Genomic DNA, 18,509 nt, shown 5'->3' on the forward strand with positions numbered 1-18,509 from the left:
AGAAAAAGAAAAAGAGAATGTACAATTAATAATTAATGTGTAGAAAGAACATATGCTAAACATTGGAGCAGCTGCTTTCCATAAGCCAATAAAAAATATTGTGTAATGTAAGCCATATGGAACAAGAAGCTTCTAATGTTTAAATATGATGGAAATTGTTAAATGGAAGTTGGCAAAGGAATTAGTTCTCTCCCTTAGATTCTTTAGTATATATTTTAAGTCAAATTATAAAAAAAGGAATTGCTTTACAACGTGCGTTTGTGTGTTGTATATGTTTATTCTTGCTTCAACTTTTTTCCGGACATTGTGAAGGCCTATGTTGGTTCTTAAATTCAGCTTTTGTTTTCAAATAGAGGTAATTGAAAGGACTATTTTGAAATAAAGAAAAATGAGCCGTTTATTTATAAATATAGTAAAATGTTAATGTCTATAAATGATAGATCGTGATAGACATATATCGTGGTCTATTAACATCTATCAGTGTCAGTGATAGATGTATATCGTAGTCTATCATGGTGTATCACTGATAGACAATGACAATATCGTGGTGTATCACTGATAGACGATAACATTCATATTAGAAAATATTTTCAGTAGTTTTAATATTTAAAACAGTTACCCTAATGGAAATTGTTAGGGTTCATCAACTTAATGATTAAGACCTCATTTGATAATTATCTCATTTTTTGTTTTTGGTTTTTGGTTTTTGAAGATGTCTATGTCTTCTCCATTTCTTAAAATGATTTGCATCTTTCTTAAGTACAATGGTTCAATTCTTAGCCAAATTCATATATAACAAAAATAAGTTTTTAAAAGTTTTTTTTTTAAAAAAAAAAATTGGTTTGGTTTATTAAACCAGTGGTAAAATATAGATAACAAATGAAGAAATTTAGAGATGGAAGTAGTGTATATATACTTAATTTTTAAAAACAAATACAAAAAAACCAAATGATTACCAAATAGAATCCAACGAATAGTTTTTGAGAAAAATAATATCCTTTTAGATGCCGAAAAAAGTTTGGATATTGCCTATCGTAGTCCAAATTGCATCCAATAAAAATATGTCATGTGGTAGTTTTTTTTAAAAAAAAAAAATTCTTTACAACAAATGATTTACTTATATGCATTTCTACTTTGTATAAAAAGGGTTGTAACCCTCTAGGTACCTAAGTTTTGAGTCTAGCTTTTATTTAGTCTCTCATATAGTCTTTAGGCTTTTGTTTGGTAACCATTTGGTTTTCTATTTTTAGATTTTGTAAAACCTATAAACATTTCTTCGACCTTTAAATTTATTACTTTCTTATTTACTTTACTACTGCGTTCAATCACCAAGTGAGGTTTTGAAAACTAAAAAAAAAAATAGTTTTAATTTAATTTATTATGATTATTATTATTTTGAATTTGACTAAGAATTCAACTCTTTTACTTCAGAAAAAGGCAAACCATTGTGAGAAAATAGACTTAATTTTCTTAAACAAATAACAAAAAACCTAATGGTCCAAATAGGGTCTTATGTTCTGCATTTGATTTCAATTTAACCCTTATGTTTCAAAATATTATACTTTTAGTCTTCAATTTTTTTACTTTTGTTTCAATTTGATTTGGTTCTTAAGTTTCAAGATTTATACTATTAACATCGATTTTTCACTAATATTCACTCTCAAATTTGACATCCGTGTCTATTAATTAATTTAAAATAATTATGAAATGAAATTTTAAAATTAATTTTCATAATTATGGAAATAATAGTGAAACTTAATTAATTATACTTCTTTTAATTCTTTCAAATTAATTAGTAGGCATTAATAGTAAAGACCGAAAGTGAGTACTCAATGGAAAATCAAAGTTAGTAATGGAAATTTTGAAACATGGGGGCCAAATTCAAACAAAATTCAAACCCGAAGGCTACAATTATAACATCTCGAAACCTGGGAGCAAATTTGTTAAATCAAACTCAATATGTAATGACTGAAGTATATCATTTTGAAACTTATGTACCAAATAGAAACTAAACTCAAAACCTATGAATAAAAAATGTAACCTTCCCTTGTTTTTTTTTCCTAAAAAAAAAAAAAGAACTTTTGTTTAATACAATTATTGTCTTTGTACATCCAAGTTTGGTCAGATTTAATCCTATGCTTTTAGATATTCAATTTTAGACCATATACTTTTAAGAAAGTTTAAATTTAATCCCTATTGTTTGTTTATAGTTGACTTTTTCAAAAAAATTACTTATTAGCATTTTCATTCTAAATTTTGAAAATATATCCATATATTATATTTTTCTTGTATGAAAATTGTTACAATTATTTATCTACTTTTGATAAAAATTAACTTTGAAAGGCTCATTTTAATATTGAATAAAATCACAAGATTAAAATTAGACAAAATTAGACATTTGAAAGCATATATATATATATATATATAAACGTAAATCAAACCTCAAATTCAAGGACTGACTTGGTATTTTAACTTTTTTTTTTATTTCCTTTCTACTGACCTGTCACGATTAAAATTGGAGCTAGCAGTCAACTTGATGACTCATGCACTTTTCAAGAGGTGGCCCATTACATAATCTATCTCGTTTCTGTTTGAATTGACTAGAGAAAAAAATATTTTTTAAAAAAGTCATTTTTATTTAAATTCTTTTGATAAAAACAGTTTAAAATAAACTTTAAAATCATTTCAAATGTTATTTTTAGTGGTTGTCAAACACTTTAATTTTTAAAAATAACTTATTTTCAAAATTAAACATTTGAAAAGTTAAACCAAGCACACCTATATTCTTTTTGACACAATGATTTTAGTGAAAATACATTAGTGAGATCGTATTACTCTTGCAATCTTATAACGTACAACTATACGAGTCAAATTATAATATAGAAATAGTTTGAGATAGTGTATTATCTTTGGGAGATCGGGTTTTAATCTTTTAACTACCGTGAACATCTGACCAAATATTATCTAGGGAGTTATACCTAAATGTGTTTAAACTAAAAATTAAAGCAAGCATGAAATTAAAATCAATCGAATAAGGAAGACTTCATCAAAGAAACACTTTAGAGCTCAATCTTTTTTCACATCAAGTTACTAAGGTAAATCTCTTTGTAATTAGTTTACTAAGCATGATAGTAAGTCTCTTTGCCGCTAATCTATATTGCTCACCATCACTCTTATACATAATACAATAATAGTCAAGTAAATTAGATGTAGTCTAAAGTCCTCTCCATCGAGCAAGAAATTAGACATAAATCAATCAAAGAGTGATCACTTAACCTACATTAAGAACAAACACATGTAGAATGTAATTGACATAAATCAAGTCTAAAGAATTCAATTAAATCTATCGATAATCCAAGAACTAGATCAAAACCCTAGATATTATATGAAATTAGCCAATCATGGTCTTGATAAATAGAATATACATATGAATTACAAATATACATATAAAATAAAGACAAAAGGAAAGGTAAATGAAATTATCTAGTGATCTTACTCTGTCTCCGAAGTAGAATCGCTCCTCGAGCTACTCTTAATTTTCGTCATCAAGCTCTCCGTCAATTTCCCCACTACAACAAATTGGACTTTTCTTGACACGAGAACATTGGCGAAATAGAAAGGTGCGAGAAAAAAGTAGTCATTAAAAGCCAAACTTACACATTTTTTGGCAAAAAACAACTGAAGTTTTTCGGATTTTCCGAAATCTATCATAGTTTTTTAACTTATAAATGAAAATAACAATCATTAATATATAGGAAAAACAAAAAAGACGAAATTTTTCGAAATTTATGACAGTTCTTCGATACGAATCACGTCTCTTCGTTACATAATCTCTCATATTAAATGGTATTTTTTTCAATATGCATCATTCTCTTGTGGCTTCGAGGTTATTTGAGTTTTCCACTACACTACCATTATCACAATAAAGTGTGATGGGTAAATTCATATTTGGAACAACGTCCAAATCTATTAATAACTTCCTAAGCTATACAACTTCATTAGCAACTTCATAAGCAGCTACATATCCAACCTTCATAGTAGAGTTAACAAAGCAACGTTACAACGCTCTGCAGGTCACAATGTTACAACACTCAATGTCAGCATTGCAATGCTTGCTTGCGCAAGGTGGGCGTGTGCACACTTTCTTTCTTTTTTTTCCGTCAATCTACGTAGTGTTGCAACGCTCTCCTGTTTTGCAGCAAACTGATGCTCTCTATCTTCTACCGTCGAGGCAACGTTGGGCTCTCACAAATTCTAGCGTTGCAATGCTGCTTCGATGGAAAAATGGTAATTTTCTCGACTTCTTTTAATTTGATGATTTTTCGCTCGTTTTTTCTCCAAACTTCTTCTAATTTCTCTATATTGATCCTGAGGCTATTTTACTTACAAAATCGGGATATTAAGCAAATTAATAGTATAAAATGAGGGGAATTAATATGTAAAATATAGTTCTTTTCAAGACCTATCAAAATACCCCCAACTTAACTATTGGTCGTCCTGAGCAAGTAAAATTAAAAACAAAGATTCAAACAAAATATGAATCATTTGATTGTTTATTTATTTGTTTGTTCATTCAAATTGATTATAGGCTAGTTTGACATACATAAATATTTCATTCTTAACTCTTTTCTCAACAATCAAGAAAACATCAATACAATACAAGCATTTAGAAGTGTAAAATTTACTAACAATCAATTGAGACTTATTTTTTAAAAGAAAATTATTTTTCTACCAAAATCATGAAAGAAAAGATTGCAAGGTTTTAGTTTATTTAAGACTCTAAGGCTAGTAGAAAGGATCTAACTCTCATTTCTTCTTCGCTCTACACTGCCTCGAGGTTTAAGATATATATAAACTTGTAAAAGAGAGGAAATTCTTAAGAAAAGGGTGTCTTTTATAAACTCACACACACAAATCTTAATTGTTGGCATTTCTTTTACCTAGAGGGATAGCTTGCACACTCACACCGTTGTGAACCTGTCACTCTTTTCTCGTGGGCTATAACTAGACACGATGGAGGTAGCTCTTTTCACCTTTATCTATACACATACACACAAACGTTAATGAAAGTTATGTTAATTTGCAAGCTTACTTGATTAATTTTTTATGCTAGCAACTTTTTTTAGAAGACCCTATTTTAGTCTCTTTGTCTAGACTTGTTACTCTAATAAGATTATTCAAAGCAAAATGATTAAAGAGTCAAAGAATAGTCTTTTTAATGCAACAAGAAGCCACTTTTGATATGGAAGACATATTTCATTAAGAAGTAAAAAATTTTCAATTTCAGAACATCAAAGCAATTATCAAGATATTAGAGCCACAAATCTAATCAAGATATCAAAATATCGAAATGATAGAATCTAAATCTAACAAATCTAAATCTAGTTCATATGCTCAAGGGTTCCAAACATGCATAATTACATATCATCCTAGAGCAAAAATTTTAGTAAGGCTCATTTTCTATGAAAAAAAATATAAAAAACATGCAATGTTTCCCACCGCTAACTTAAAAATTGAGCATTGTCCTCAATGTTTAAACTAAGCATATAAGTTCAAGAAAAAAAAAAAGTAAGGGACATAGAGAGAAACTCCTGATTTGTTGATTTGCTTTATTGAGAGAATGAGAATTCCTTGTTTTTTATATTTTTTAACTTTCCTTTTTCTTGAGTTTACCTACAAAGAAAAATAAAAATGAATTATTCTTTCATTCTTTTATTTATTGACAAAGTATGCTGACAATTACAAAAATAAGAAAATAAGGGAAAAAGAAAAGAAAAAAATGAAAGTGAAAAGAAAGAGAAAATTCGTCTTGTTTTGCAAACTTTTAGCGTCGCTTGCTCGACGTTGGTGAAGAGGGGTATCACATGTATAAGGGATTAGCCAAACGCAAGTCCAATTGGACTTGGTTTACATGCCCTTCGTTGTAGACTTTAAACCTATGCCCGTTCACCTTGAAATTCTTTCCTGTTTCGAGACTTTTAATTTTAACTACACCATAAGAGAAAACATTAGTAATTTCAAAAGGACCTAACCACTTGGACATAAGTTTTTAGGCGTCAATTGTAATCTAGAATTGTAAAGCAATACTTTTTGTCCAATTTTGAAGTTTTTTTTCAACAAATTTCCATGAATAAACTTGGTTTTCTCTTCATAGATCTTGGAGTTTTCATTAGCCTTATGTCTTAGTTCTTCGAATTGTTGTAATTATAAAAGTTTTTCCTCTCTAGCTTGAGTTAAATTCAAATTACCTCGTTTTACCGTCTAATATGCCTTGTGTTCAACCTCAACAAGAAGATGGCACGCCTTGCCATATACAATTCTGTACCGGGTTGTTCCAATAGGTATCTTAAAAGTGGTTCCATAAGCCCAAAGCACATCATTAAGTTTAGAGCTCCAATCTTTCCTTTTCAAGTTAACCGTCTTTCCAAGAATGCTCTTCACTTCTCGATTGAAAATTTTCGCTTGGCCATTTGTTTGAGGATGATACATGGTTATAACTCTGTGGTGTACTCCGTATTTCCTCAATAATGCCTCTATGGTTCTATTACAAAAATGTGTTTCTTGATCACTTATAAATGCCTTAAGAATTCCAAAGCTACAAAAGATGTTATTTTTTAGAAATCCTAAAACAACAAAAGCATCATTAGTCCATGTGAGGCTGCCTCAACCCACCTCAAAACATAATCTATTGCAAGCAAAATGTACATATAACCAAACGAAGAAGGGAATGGGCCCATGAAATCTAAGCCCAAACATCAAATATCTCAAATAGAAGAATGGAGTTAAGTGACATTTCATTTCTTTTTGACAAAGATCCAAATTTTTTACACTTATCACAATACTTGCAAAATGCATAAGAGTCGGCAATAAATAATTTCAAAATAGTCTTGAGTCTAAAATTTTTCTAGTAGTTCATTTTCGATTAAAATTACCTCCGCATGCGTACTTGTGACAAATGGACAAAACAGACTCAAACTCTTCGTCAGAAACACATCTCCTAATTATTTGATTTGGACAAAATTTCCATATAATAGGAGAATATAAAGTTCAAGTATTCATGTAATAGTCATAGATCTTAGTTTATTGGATTTAGACTTTACGAATGCAATTTAAAAATTCAATAACAACTTTATTGAAGAAATGTTGAATAACATCTTTATCGATAATAGAATATGTTTAACTTTACAAACTGTAAGTTTCAGGACATACAACCCAACAATATAAAATTTAATTTTGAATCTAATTCAAAATTAACTTTATATAATATAATGTATCTATATACATTATATTAATTGTTTCATATACAATTAACATATAATTCCCTCACTTTATGAGTTTTATTCATATTAATTTAATATTTCAATCTTATTCAAACATTAATACTCTCATTTATATAGTTAATTTTGAATCTCATTCAAAATTAACTAAATGTTGAATCTAATTCAAAAATTAACTTTAGATTATTATGTATCTCTATACATTATATTAATTGTATCTCATACAATTAATGCACATTCCCTTAATTTGAACAATTCAAATTTATTCAAAACAAATTAATTCTTGATTTTTCTCTTAGTGAGCTAGCAAGAGGGATATAATGGATTTACAGATTAGAAGCTCCAATGATATGAGATTAATTAATTAAATTCTTTAACTAAATTAATCAATATTCATAATTATGGTCACTCTATTAAAGACCCACAACTACACTTTTCGCTTTGTAGATATATTTCCGTGTCTACGAATATAATCTTTATCAGTAAGTCAATCATTCACGAATTGTTCGTAATCACACTGAGTCAAATTTTTGTTTTACCTCTGTAATTATATCTTACTCCTTAAGTACCACTAATCTCTCTATTGATTAATAAGTTTATAGTCCAACTATAAACTAAATCTCTCTCAGGCCAGTGAGAGGGTGATGCCTCATTGTTCAAGACCTGGAATCATCTCTTAAATGAACAATTCATCTACTTACCCATCTCTTAAATGAACAATTCATCTACTTACTCTAAAGATGGGAAGGAGTTCTATATTGTGTAACTATATTCCCATCTCTATATTTGAACAAGTCCTCAAGATGGCAAACTTATTGAGTTGTTGACATAGACAACTCTCACCCATAAACAGGAGTTCATAACTCACTCAGGATTGCGTTTGAGTTACATTCGGTTATTCTATGAAATTTTAATCTCTTCAGTCAATAGTGTTATAAAGAGATATTAATCATTTCATGGTCTGATATTATACAAACTCTTTGATTAGGATACTCCTACTCGCATGTCTCCACATGAACGATTTGGATCAAATCGCTTTTAACATTTACATAGTGGGTCGTATCCGCAATGTCACCAGAATAAGACACTCAACCTTATCCATGTATTGTAGACCTCTTAGGTTATTACTTGAATATGATCCATTTGTATGTCTACCACATATTGTTCAACTTACATAAAATAACCTTCCATCTTAGATTATTGAATTGAGTTACATAAGACTAAAAGTTGAATAAAATGGCTCTTTATTTTACTAAATAAATGAATATTGTTTATACAATACAAAATACGAGATTTAGGACATATATCTCAACACTAATGACATATCTAAGTCGGTGGTGTGAGCTTGCATCAACACGTTGGATGCGATAGGATGTGAATCGTAGTGATTGCAGTCCCATCCTTGGTTCCCATAGCCAAAGGACTCGTCTCATCTAGGTTGATGGAAATCATCACCCAAATGACTATGAAACCCTCCTATGTAGTAGTCTCATGGCATTGGATTCCACTGCAACCTTGGGCATGTTTGCTTAAGATGGCCCATAAACGAGCAGATCCTACATGCTTGCACTTGCTGCGTCTCTGCAACTATTTGACTAACTGATAGGTCTAAAAAAGAGCTATATTTCCTTGCTTAATTTGAGTCCATTGTTGGATTTTATGTGTTTATTGTCTTATTTTGTAGGTTCCAAGAAACCATGAGGTAGAATTAGAGATTTGGTGAAGACAGAGATTAATTTGAAGCAATTTGGATGTGATTTGAGCATCCGGGCTTCAAAGAAGAAGAAATTACGAAAATGTTGTTGTCACAGAGTTGCAACACTCGCCTGACGCTTGCCCAACGCTATACAGTATTGCAACGCTTGCTTGACGCTCGCCTAATGCCATAAGGTAAAATGTGTAGCATTGCAATGCTACCTGCAAGTATTGTAATGCTACAATTTTCTTGACATTTAATCGATGCGATTGAATCCTCATTTTTTAATGCATATGATTTTTAATTCTATATGATCGCTGAGAACCCAGTAGAATTAAGAGCATATAGTTTACTTAGGATATGGTCTTTTCGACCTTAATTAATAATTGAGACGCTCGATTGATTTTGGTTTAATTAATTGTCGACCTTTGTAGAAATTAATTAGTTCAAATCAATTTATTAGTTGTGCATGTATAGAATAAATGTTTGTTTAATTATTGGAATCCACGATAGAAATTACATAACAAACTCTCTCTTCTTCTAGAAATTATATAGACCCCTATCTTAGATTGCATTTACCCTTTTATTTCAATTTCACACATTATTATCTTCCACACCAACCCCCCATTTAATACTCTAGTTAGAAAATTGGCTTAACAAAATAAATCGTGCTTCCCTGTGGATCGACTCGGACTTACCACTATTGCTATATTTTAGTAGTGATATGAGTAGTTCGGTATTTACAAATTTTCTTTTGACTAAGTTTGGAGGTTATTAATGATGTAAGTTTCAGGAACCGTCACTAACCAAAGAAGTTAACTCGGAAAGTTGACCTCTATGGAGGTGTTTGTTTCAAGGGATGGGATTGGGATGGGTTAGGCATCCTAAGCCCAACCCTTGTTTGAGACAAGGGTTTAAGAAGCCAAGGTTTCCTACACTTTTTCTCATGGGTTTGAATGGTAAATACTATTCAAATACATGGGTTACACTTGTTTTCTAATTTAATTTAGGAAGTTTTCCGACCAACTTTCGGACACCATCTCTGGCACCATCGGCCAACTCCAACCGCCACCGACCACCTCCGGTCTTAACTTTCGGTGACCCTACCGGAAAACTTTGGGCCACCAACTCTAGCCAAATTTCGACTGTTGCCAACCTCAGGGACATTTTGGTCATTTCAAGTCTTTGAAGCTCCGGGTGCTCAATTTCACTTCAAATAGCTCCAAATCAATCCTAAACGACTCGAAAAGCTCCAAAATTCATGATTTGCTTGAATTCCTACAATGTAATCATTTAATCATATTAAACATAACATACAATGGAGATTAGAGATATAAAAATAGCTCTTTTTGAGAGTTATCAAACACCTCCAATCTAAACTTTGCTCTTCCTTGAGAAGGACAAAACAAAATTTAGGTATGGATCTTATGCTACAAATGAGTGACTCTAATCTCAAAGCTAAAGAAACTTAGAATTCACAAAGATAGAGTCATTCAAATGCATGCAATCAATTGAGAAATTTAAAATTAATTCTCTATCCACTGTATGTGTACGTGTTTAGTCAATCTTATCTAAGTTTGTTCTATTCTTGATGGAAGGAATAAGAAAATTTTTCATAAAAAACTTTTTATGTTCTTGAAATTTCTTGACAGAATTTGAGAGAGTTCTTAGAATATTAAAATTACATATATCTGTTCTTTACTATCCTCTACCAATTCAGGGAGAGGGTGTATTTTAACTATAGGAGTTATAACTCTTCCACACCACGTTAGATAACTCCTTGTTTAAATTATTTATTTAATTTTTATATATTAAATCTAATTTAATATATAATTAAATAAATATTAATTAATTAATTAATTAATTAACAATGAATTAATTAATAAATTAGATATCACATATTTAATTAAATTTATATTTGAATCATATTCGAATATGGTCCTCTCCTATAACCTATAGTATTAATATGAATATCATTCATATTAATTTTAACCTATAGTTTTAATATGAATCTAATTCATATTAAATATATTTGAATATCATTCACAAATATTATTCTATCATATTATATAGTTTAATTTGGATCCCATTCAAAATAAACTATATTATAATGTATTTATATACATTATATTTATTGAACATTTCAAATTCTCCTAATCAATTAATTACCTTAATTAATTTGAATATTTCAAATTCATTAGAAAATAAATGTTCCTTATTTTATCCTTAGTGAGCTAGTAGTGAGTTAGTAGGGGGACCTATGGATCTACAGATTAGAATCTCCAATGATCCGAGATTAACTAATTAAACTCTTTAATTATGTTAATCAACATTCATTAACTGTGGGGTCACTCTATTAAAGACCCAAAGTTACACTCTTCCCATTATAGATATATTTCTATGTCCACGGATATAATCATTATCTGTAAGTCGACCCTTCATGAATTGCTTGTGATTACAGGTGGGTCAAATTATCATTTTGTGCCTGTAATTATCTCTTACTACTTAAGTACTACTGATCCCTCTAATGAACAATCAATTTATAGTCCAACCATATACTAAATCCCTCTCGAGCCAATGAGATGATGAGGCTTTATTGTTCAAGGCCCGAAATTAGCACTTAAGAGAGCCATTCATCTACATATCCTAAAGACGGAAAGAAGTGAACTTCATCTTGTGTAGTTATGTTCCTAGCTCCCTACTCGAACAAATCCCCAAAATGGTACGTTTATTGAGTCGACGACTCAGGTCACTCTCATCCATACAAATCAAATGACTATCCTCATAGACAGGAGCCCATAACTCACTCAAAATTGAGGTAGAGTTACTTATGGTCATCTTAGGAAATTTTAATCTCTTCAGTAAATGGCGTTAATCTCTTCATATAGGATATCTCCACCCACATGTCTCCACATGAACGATTTTAATCTCTGTAGACCATTTACGTTATTACTTGAACGTGATCCACTTGTATGTCTACCACATATTGTTCAACTCACATAAAATAAACTTGGCTCTCAGTTTATTGGATTGAGTTAATGCAATCTAAATGTCAAGTAAAATAACTCCTTATTTTATTAAATAAATAATTTGTCTATATAATTTACAAACTACAAGAATCATGAGATTTAGGACACTAAACCCGACATCTTCTTCCATCCTTATTTACAATGAGCATTCATGATTGAACTGATAATTCATAATGGTTGTTTACTGAATGCTATGTTTATTTATATGTTATAGCTGCGTCGAAGATAAAAACCTAGTAGCATGATTAGGGAATGTATGTTCAATGATAGTCTTAACTCTAATTCAATATACATGAACTAATAGGAATAAGAGTTAATCATATGTTGGATCTGCACTATCGGATTTCTCATACGTCGTGATAAAATTTCCTCTGACCTTAATTTAAGCTTGAATGATTTGTATGGTTACTTTTTAACCCAAGTAATTAGAAGTGATTAGTTTAATGAGGGTTTATCTTACTAATAATTGGGTCGTTTACGAATTAATTTGTAAATGATCATGTGGTTGCATGTCGAGGTTCTTAATATCTAGTTTCCCACGATGAAGAAATCATCCTAGCAAATTCCTATCTCTTGTTCTATCTTTCTTGACAGGGCAGTTAAATTTCATTTGTTTTGGGTTCCAATAGTGCTTCAACACACACATTGAAAGATTTTACCTTGTCAAATGGGTATATATATAAAGACTTACAAAGAAGCTTCCAAATTTTGGTTGTGGTAGAATTAGGAACTTTTCTCACATGCGTGCCTTACGGCTATTCTTTGGTAGGTTTACTTAGGTAATCGCGCTTGCGCATAAAAAGAAATAATCTTTTACTACCTTTTCTATTATTTTTTTTTATCAAACACTTTACTGTTTTATTAACTTTAATTTCAAATTGTTCCTTAATTCTCGACCAAATCAACGATATTTTAAATTAATTAGCTGAATCCTATCAAACAATAAGATAAACACATGAAAGTACTCGAATGAGTTCCGAAACTAACGATAATATAGACATGGACATTTTTTATGTGCTATCGAATCTTTGAATATTTTAAGAAAAGTACTTAGGTGCATCCCGGATAGCACCCATCTTCGTGCATTCTATCAAATTGTTCAATCATAACTTCTCATATGACAAATTTTACTTTTTTTATTTTTTAAAAATATTTTATTATTTTTTGATGTAAATGATAAAAAAGAATGCATAAAAATGAGTGCACCTCATTATTACCCATATTTTAATTCAACCTCAACTTTGTAATGTTGTTTCCCAATGTCGGCTAATTTGATTTATTATGACGCTCATTATGACGCTGTGTATGTCTGACTTCAATTAAAAAGTATAAAGAATATCTTTGTAGGATTGAAAGTTGAGCTGAAAGGAGGAAAGTAAAATGGTGAGAAAGCGGTTTTGAGCTGGAAAAGTGTTCAAGCATTGCCGTCCTTAATGACACTTTGGATGTATTTCTGTATATCAAAAAGTTGGGTCCAGCGAGAAAGAATATGATGGATCATAGTATTAATTTCTATTCATATATCGATACTTTTATCGATATTTTCATATTTTTATGAGTTCGATATAAACATGAAGAATAAGTATTCCTGATGTAAAAATAATCTAAATATCAAAAAAGTGTAATTTGTCTGGTATAATGCTCGTATTATAGATCTTGAGGTCTAAGGTTCGATTCCTCCACCTCACACTTTAATTATAATACCTTTACAAAAAAAAAAAATGTAAATAACAAGGATATTAACTTGTTTAAAAATCATAAAATGTTAATTTATAAATTTAAATTTATATTTTGAATTTTTTGTTTTTCTAATTCTTTCATAAATTTCTATCAAAATTGAAATTGTATCGATATTTTCATTGAAATTTCTATAAAATTGAGACCTTAGTATTTTCGTAGATTTAATACCTAAAAGAAAGAATAACATTAGTTTTGAAATAACACAAATAAAATAATATTATCAATATATTAAAATATTATATGGAGAGATTTAGGATAAAGTGTGGATTTGTTTAGTCAAAACAATCGTTAAGTCTAGAGAGTTTATCAAGTCCTGAAGCCCATCAAGCCTACAAACTCTGTACACCAAACAACCCTTAAAAACCCATAATATTATTCTCATACTCAACATTCAATATTTTATTACATAATATTTCAAACATTTCCATTTTGAGAGTGACCGTTATATTGAATAATTCTTTTCGATCCGCCGAGCTCTAGTCCCCGAGCTTCTCAACAAATGCGTGGTGGATTTTGAGTCCTCCCTTCCACCTCCCGCTCCAAACCTCATACATCCCGAAGTAGAGACGGTGATCTCCTGGCGAGCTCGGCAGAGGGTTCACGGTGATAATTAAATCATTCTCCGGCATATTGAATTTGTTCTGATGAGAGCATTGAGTGTCAAGACGCACCTTCTTGTACACATATTTGCCTGCCTTCCCAATCTTTGCCATTATGTAAACTTCACATCCTTTCCATCCAAACGCTGCGGCCGTCATGGAAAGGTTGAACCCAACTCTGTAGCTTTTTCCGACCTCCACATTGTCTGTCCAACATGTCACCTCCAACCATGACACTTGTAGTAACTCTGCTGCTGCACTCGACTCCTTCCTACAAAGTAATGAATTCAGATAAGGCTTTAACGAAAATATTGTTAAAGACTTCAAAGTAAGTTTGGAAGAAAGAGAGTACGCATGAAGTTTGAAGAGTTGTTTAGTCCTCGGTCCACATTGTAATAAGAAAAGACCGACGAAGATAAATATGATGAAAGAGAATGATTATGGTGGCTCACGGATTGGAAGATTGAGGAGGCAAGCGCCAATAACGATTGTCGTTGCCCCATGTGATGGTGAAGCCATTAGGATAAATTATTGTCCTTTTGTTCTGTGAAAATTAAGTTGAGTTAACTTATATGGTAAGATATTAAGATTAATGGTATGTAGAAGGAAATTATTAATGAAGGTTTAGATTTACGGAAGTTTCTAATGTATACCTTGATCTTTTCTATTGCCTTTGGATCTCCATTGGAATGAGGTGATGAATAGGAAAATCCAACCATAATTTATGCTAGAGTTGAACAAGTATAGCTCTCTCCCTTTCTAGAAAATAATGGTGAGAGAAGAGATGTGATGAAGCTTTTTATATAGCTACGAAGAGTATTTATTTTTCTTTTCTTATAAAGAGTTTATGGAGGAATAATTTTGGGAAAAAATATATACAAAGATTGATTCTCTCGTTAAGTATAGATGCCAAAACTAGCATAGTTCAACAGAAATATAGAGTACATAAAATATAGAAACTGTTGTATATATAGCAATCAGACCAAAAGTATTAGCAGATATAGCATAATTTTAAAAAAATCATAAATATGACAAAATTTAAATACTCGATCAGTAATAAACCATATCACTAGGAGTTTATCAATGATAGACCATATCGCTAGTAAAAGTCTATCAGCGATCTAAGTTTATCATTGATAGACTTTACTATATTTACATTTCTTTAGAATGATGTTATACACTTCGTTATTATCCCTAAACATGCTACCAATTGCAATTACTGTAAAATATGCCAGCGATCAAGAGGTTCGTGGTTTGGATCTTTCACTGTTATTATAGTTTAAGAAAAAAGGCTAATAATATATAAATTGTGTGGCAAAGTTACGTCGTTAAAATAGCAATTTTGAGTCTCGATTGATAAATAAGTTACCAATTATGTATTTACAGTCAATGTTGTGTTCCTACGCTGGATTCCAATCACACTATCAAAAGTGTTAATGTATGTACACCAAGTTTATTATTCATATAGAAAATTTAAGAATCAACAGAGTTTGTGCATTTGTTATTATTATTATTATTATTTTTGCATAATCTGAATCCTTATTTATTTGTTTTCGAGTATAATGTTTTTATTACATTTTCATGAACTCAATTCATCCAAATAACCATGTTTTGAATAAATGTTGATAAGCTATTAATACATGAATGTTACATATGAGATTAATTTTTGAACGTTTATTTTCAATTTGATTTTCATTTTAAAGAAATTGAATACTTCTTTTATTAAATTATTAATATAATTAAATCTATCAAAATTCTATTAGCTTTTATCATTTTGGATCAAACAAAGTATGAATCTTGTATATAAACTCCTATTTTCCAATTTCACAATGTAAAAAGAATAAAATAAAATTCTCTTGATAAAATTCCATTCACTTTAATTGGTTTTCGGTTTTCTTTTAAATTCTATTGACTCTCTATGATCACTTTAAATTAACATTGATTTAAGTTTTTTTTTTTTTTTTGTCAAAATTTTTAAAGCTTACACTTTGGCGGTTCTCTAATTTCTATTGGTATCATTTAATTATTTTGAACTAAAAAATAAAATTCACTGAGATCGAAGCACCAATAAAGTGTGTGAATTTAATTTAGGGAATAATAAAAGTAGATGCTAGCTTTATATACTATGCATATTAGTATATTGCATACAATAATATATGATATAAGTGGTGGATCCAAAAAATTTATTTAAAAAAATTCAAAGTACTTTAAAAAATTCACAAAAAGATCATAAATGACTATTAATTTTGTACATATCATAATTGTTCTCTACTGAATTTCATATTATAAAATTGTTACATAATAAACTTCATGATCTATTCGATGAAATCAATCATTCTCAATAAATCTTTTGCGTATTTGATCTTGAAATTACTTCTATAATAAATAATTATAGTTTTTAGATCAAGATCATTACTCGAAAAAATCTAAGATCTACTAGTAAATTTTCTCAATTTACTAAAATATCAATAAGAACTATTTTTAAAAATATATATATCAATAAGAACTACTATTATTTTTCATCAATGAAGATGGTTGAACCTGTTGATGTTCAATTAGATTTGAATTTACATCTACAAAATCAAAATTAATAAAGCTATTGATAATAAAAGAACTAAAACATAAATTAAGAATATAAATATTAAGGATAATCGCAAATATATAACATTCATACATAAGTGAATCCGTCTTGAATGAAGTTACTTCACAAGAAACTGGTATAGCTCAACTAATTTAAACACATGGCGAACTAAAAATAAAAGACAAGAAAGAATTCATCTAATAAACAATGATCATGTTATATTTTTAGTCCATAGATTATATTTAAAAGAGAGACCGGTGGGAAGGTTCATACACTTTTACTAATATCAAGCACGTTTTGTTCAATTGACATATGTTTGTATTATCAACCTTAAAATTAGAGGTTCGACCTCTTCTTACCCCACCTATTATTGAAAAAAAAATGTATTTGTTAAAAAACATATATAATATTCCTAAAAGAACATATATAACCTGCCAACTCGAGTATAGCTTCATTGACATGAACTTTGTACCATCAATAAGGTTTGATCAGTACCCCACATATCGTAAAAAAAAAAAAAAAAACATGTATAATGTCTTCTTTTTCCTCTTAAATGATATAATATTTATAGGTATCCAGTCAGTAAGTTTTTAATTTTTGATGGTGTGATTGCATATACGATAATTTTGCACAATGTAAAAATATCTGCAAATGAATATAACATTATTTTTAGCCATATCAACCCATGATAGATCTATTACTAGTTGATGTCTATTAGCAGTAGACCGATCAATAACCGAAGGTTATCACTAATATTCATATCATTGACTAAGAGATGTATAAGTGATAGAATTATCATTGATTGTGATCTATTAATAGTAGGTTTTTTTCATTGGTTTTTTTACATGGTGGTTTTGGTATTACTTTATTATCGATATTCCCTGTTTATAGAAGATATTTATAGTATATAAGACCCATTTTGACTTTATATACTATTAGGTAATTGGATGCATTCATATTCTTTTAAGTTTATTATATACTGTTCTACACAATCAGTATAACGAATTAAATTAAAATTACTATGTCAATGATATTCAAGTTTTAGATATCAAACGAGCACTATATATTAAATTAAATTAGACTACAGTTATATATATATATCAATGGAAGTAAAAGTGTTAAAACGATATTTAAAATGATTTTCTATCCATGTGTATTTGCTACACATAACATGTGGTCTATCATCAATTTATCATATCAATAAATTAAAATTAAAAAATTTGCAATAGCTAACTTTTATTTTCTATCAATAATTTTTTGCTTATTAATTTATGGGACAATTGCAAATATAGACATTAGAGTCAAAGGAGTAGAAGATATAACATAATGTAAAAAAATATATAAATATGAACAAATTTAAATAGTATATCCGTGATATATCATATTATTGGTAGGAATTTATCAGTGATAGACTATATCATTGATAAGAGTCTATCAACGTTAAAAGTCTATCGCTGGTAGACTTGGCTTTATTTGAAGTTTTTTAAATGATGTTATACACTTGATTATTATTTTTGAAAATGCTACCAATTGCAATTATCTTAATTTATTATATAAAGAATTTTTTTTTTTTTTTTGTTAAAATAA

At 29.5% G+C, this 18,509-nt stretch overlaps 1 protein-coding gene across 1 annotated transcript; it reads right to left on the bottom strand.

Annotated features, from left to right (window-relative positions):
• Positions 1-14,090: 14,090 nt before the first annotated feature.
• On the bottom strand, positions 14,091-15,135 carry LOC120084212 (protein PHLOEM PROTEIN 2-LIKE A9-like). Its single transcript, XM_039040108.2, has 3 exons — positions 14,995-15,135; positions 14,794-14,885; positions 14,091-14,612 (listed from the first exon to the last, which is right to left on the bottom strand). Exons 1-3 carry the CDS (start codon positions 15,058-15,060, stop codon positions 14,219-14,221), a joined length of 552 nt encoding a protein of 183 aa, XP_038896036.1. The 5' UTR covers positions 15,061-15,135; the 3' UTR covers positions 14,091-14,218.
• Positions 15,136-18,509: the final 3,374 nt, after the last annotated feature.

The sequence above is a fragment of the Benincasa hispida genome, chromosome 8, assembly GCF_027475165.1.
Source record: "Benincasa hispida cultivar pf3 chromosome 8, pf3_genome.v1.1, whole genome shotgun sequence".
In the NCBI taxonomy this organism is placed as follows: domain Eukaryota; kingdom Viridiplantae; phylum Streptophyta; class Magnoliopsida; order Cucurbitales; family Cucurbitaceae; genus Benincasa; species Benincasa hispida.

Bases quoted from the DNA above. Each gene is read 5' to 3' on its own strand.
- LOC120084212 (XM_039040108.2), bottom strand. From the start codon at position 15,060: ATGGTTGGATTTTCCTATTCATCACCTCATTCCAATGGAGATCCAAAG. The intron at 14,886-14,994 runs GTATACATTAGA...TAATTTTCACAG, and splicing joins AGGCAATAGAAAAGATCAAG to AACAAAAGGACAATAATTTA. The intron at 14,613-14,793 runs GTGAGCCACCAT...ATTACTTTGTAG, and splicing joins CCTCCTCAATCTTCCAATCC to GAAGGAGTCGAGTGCAGCAG.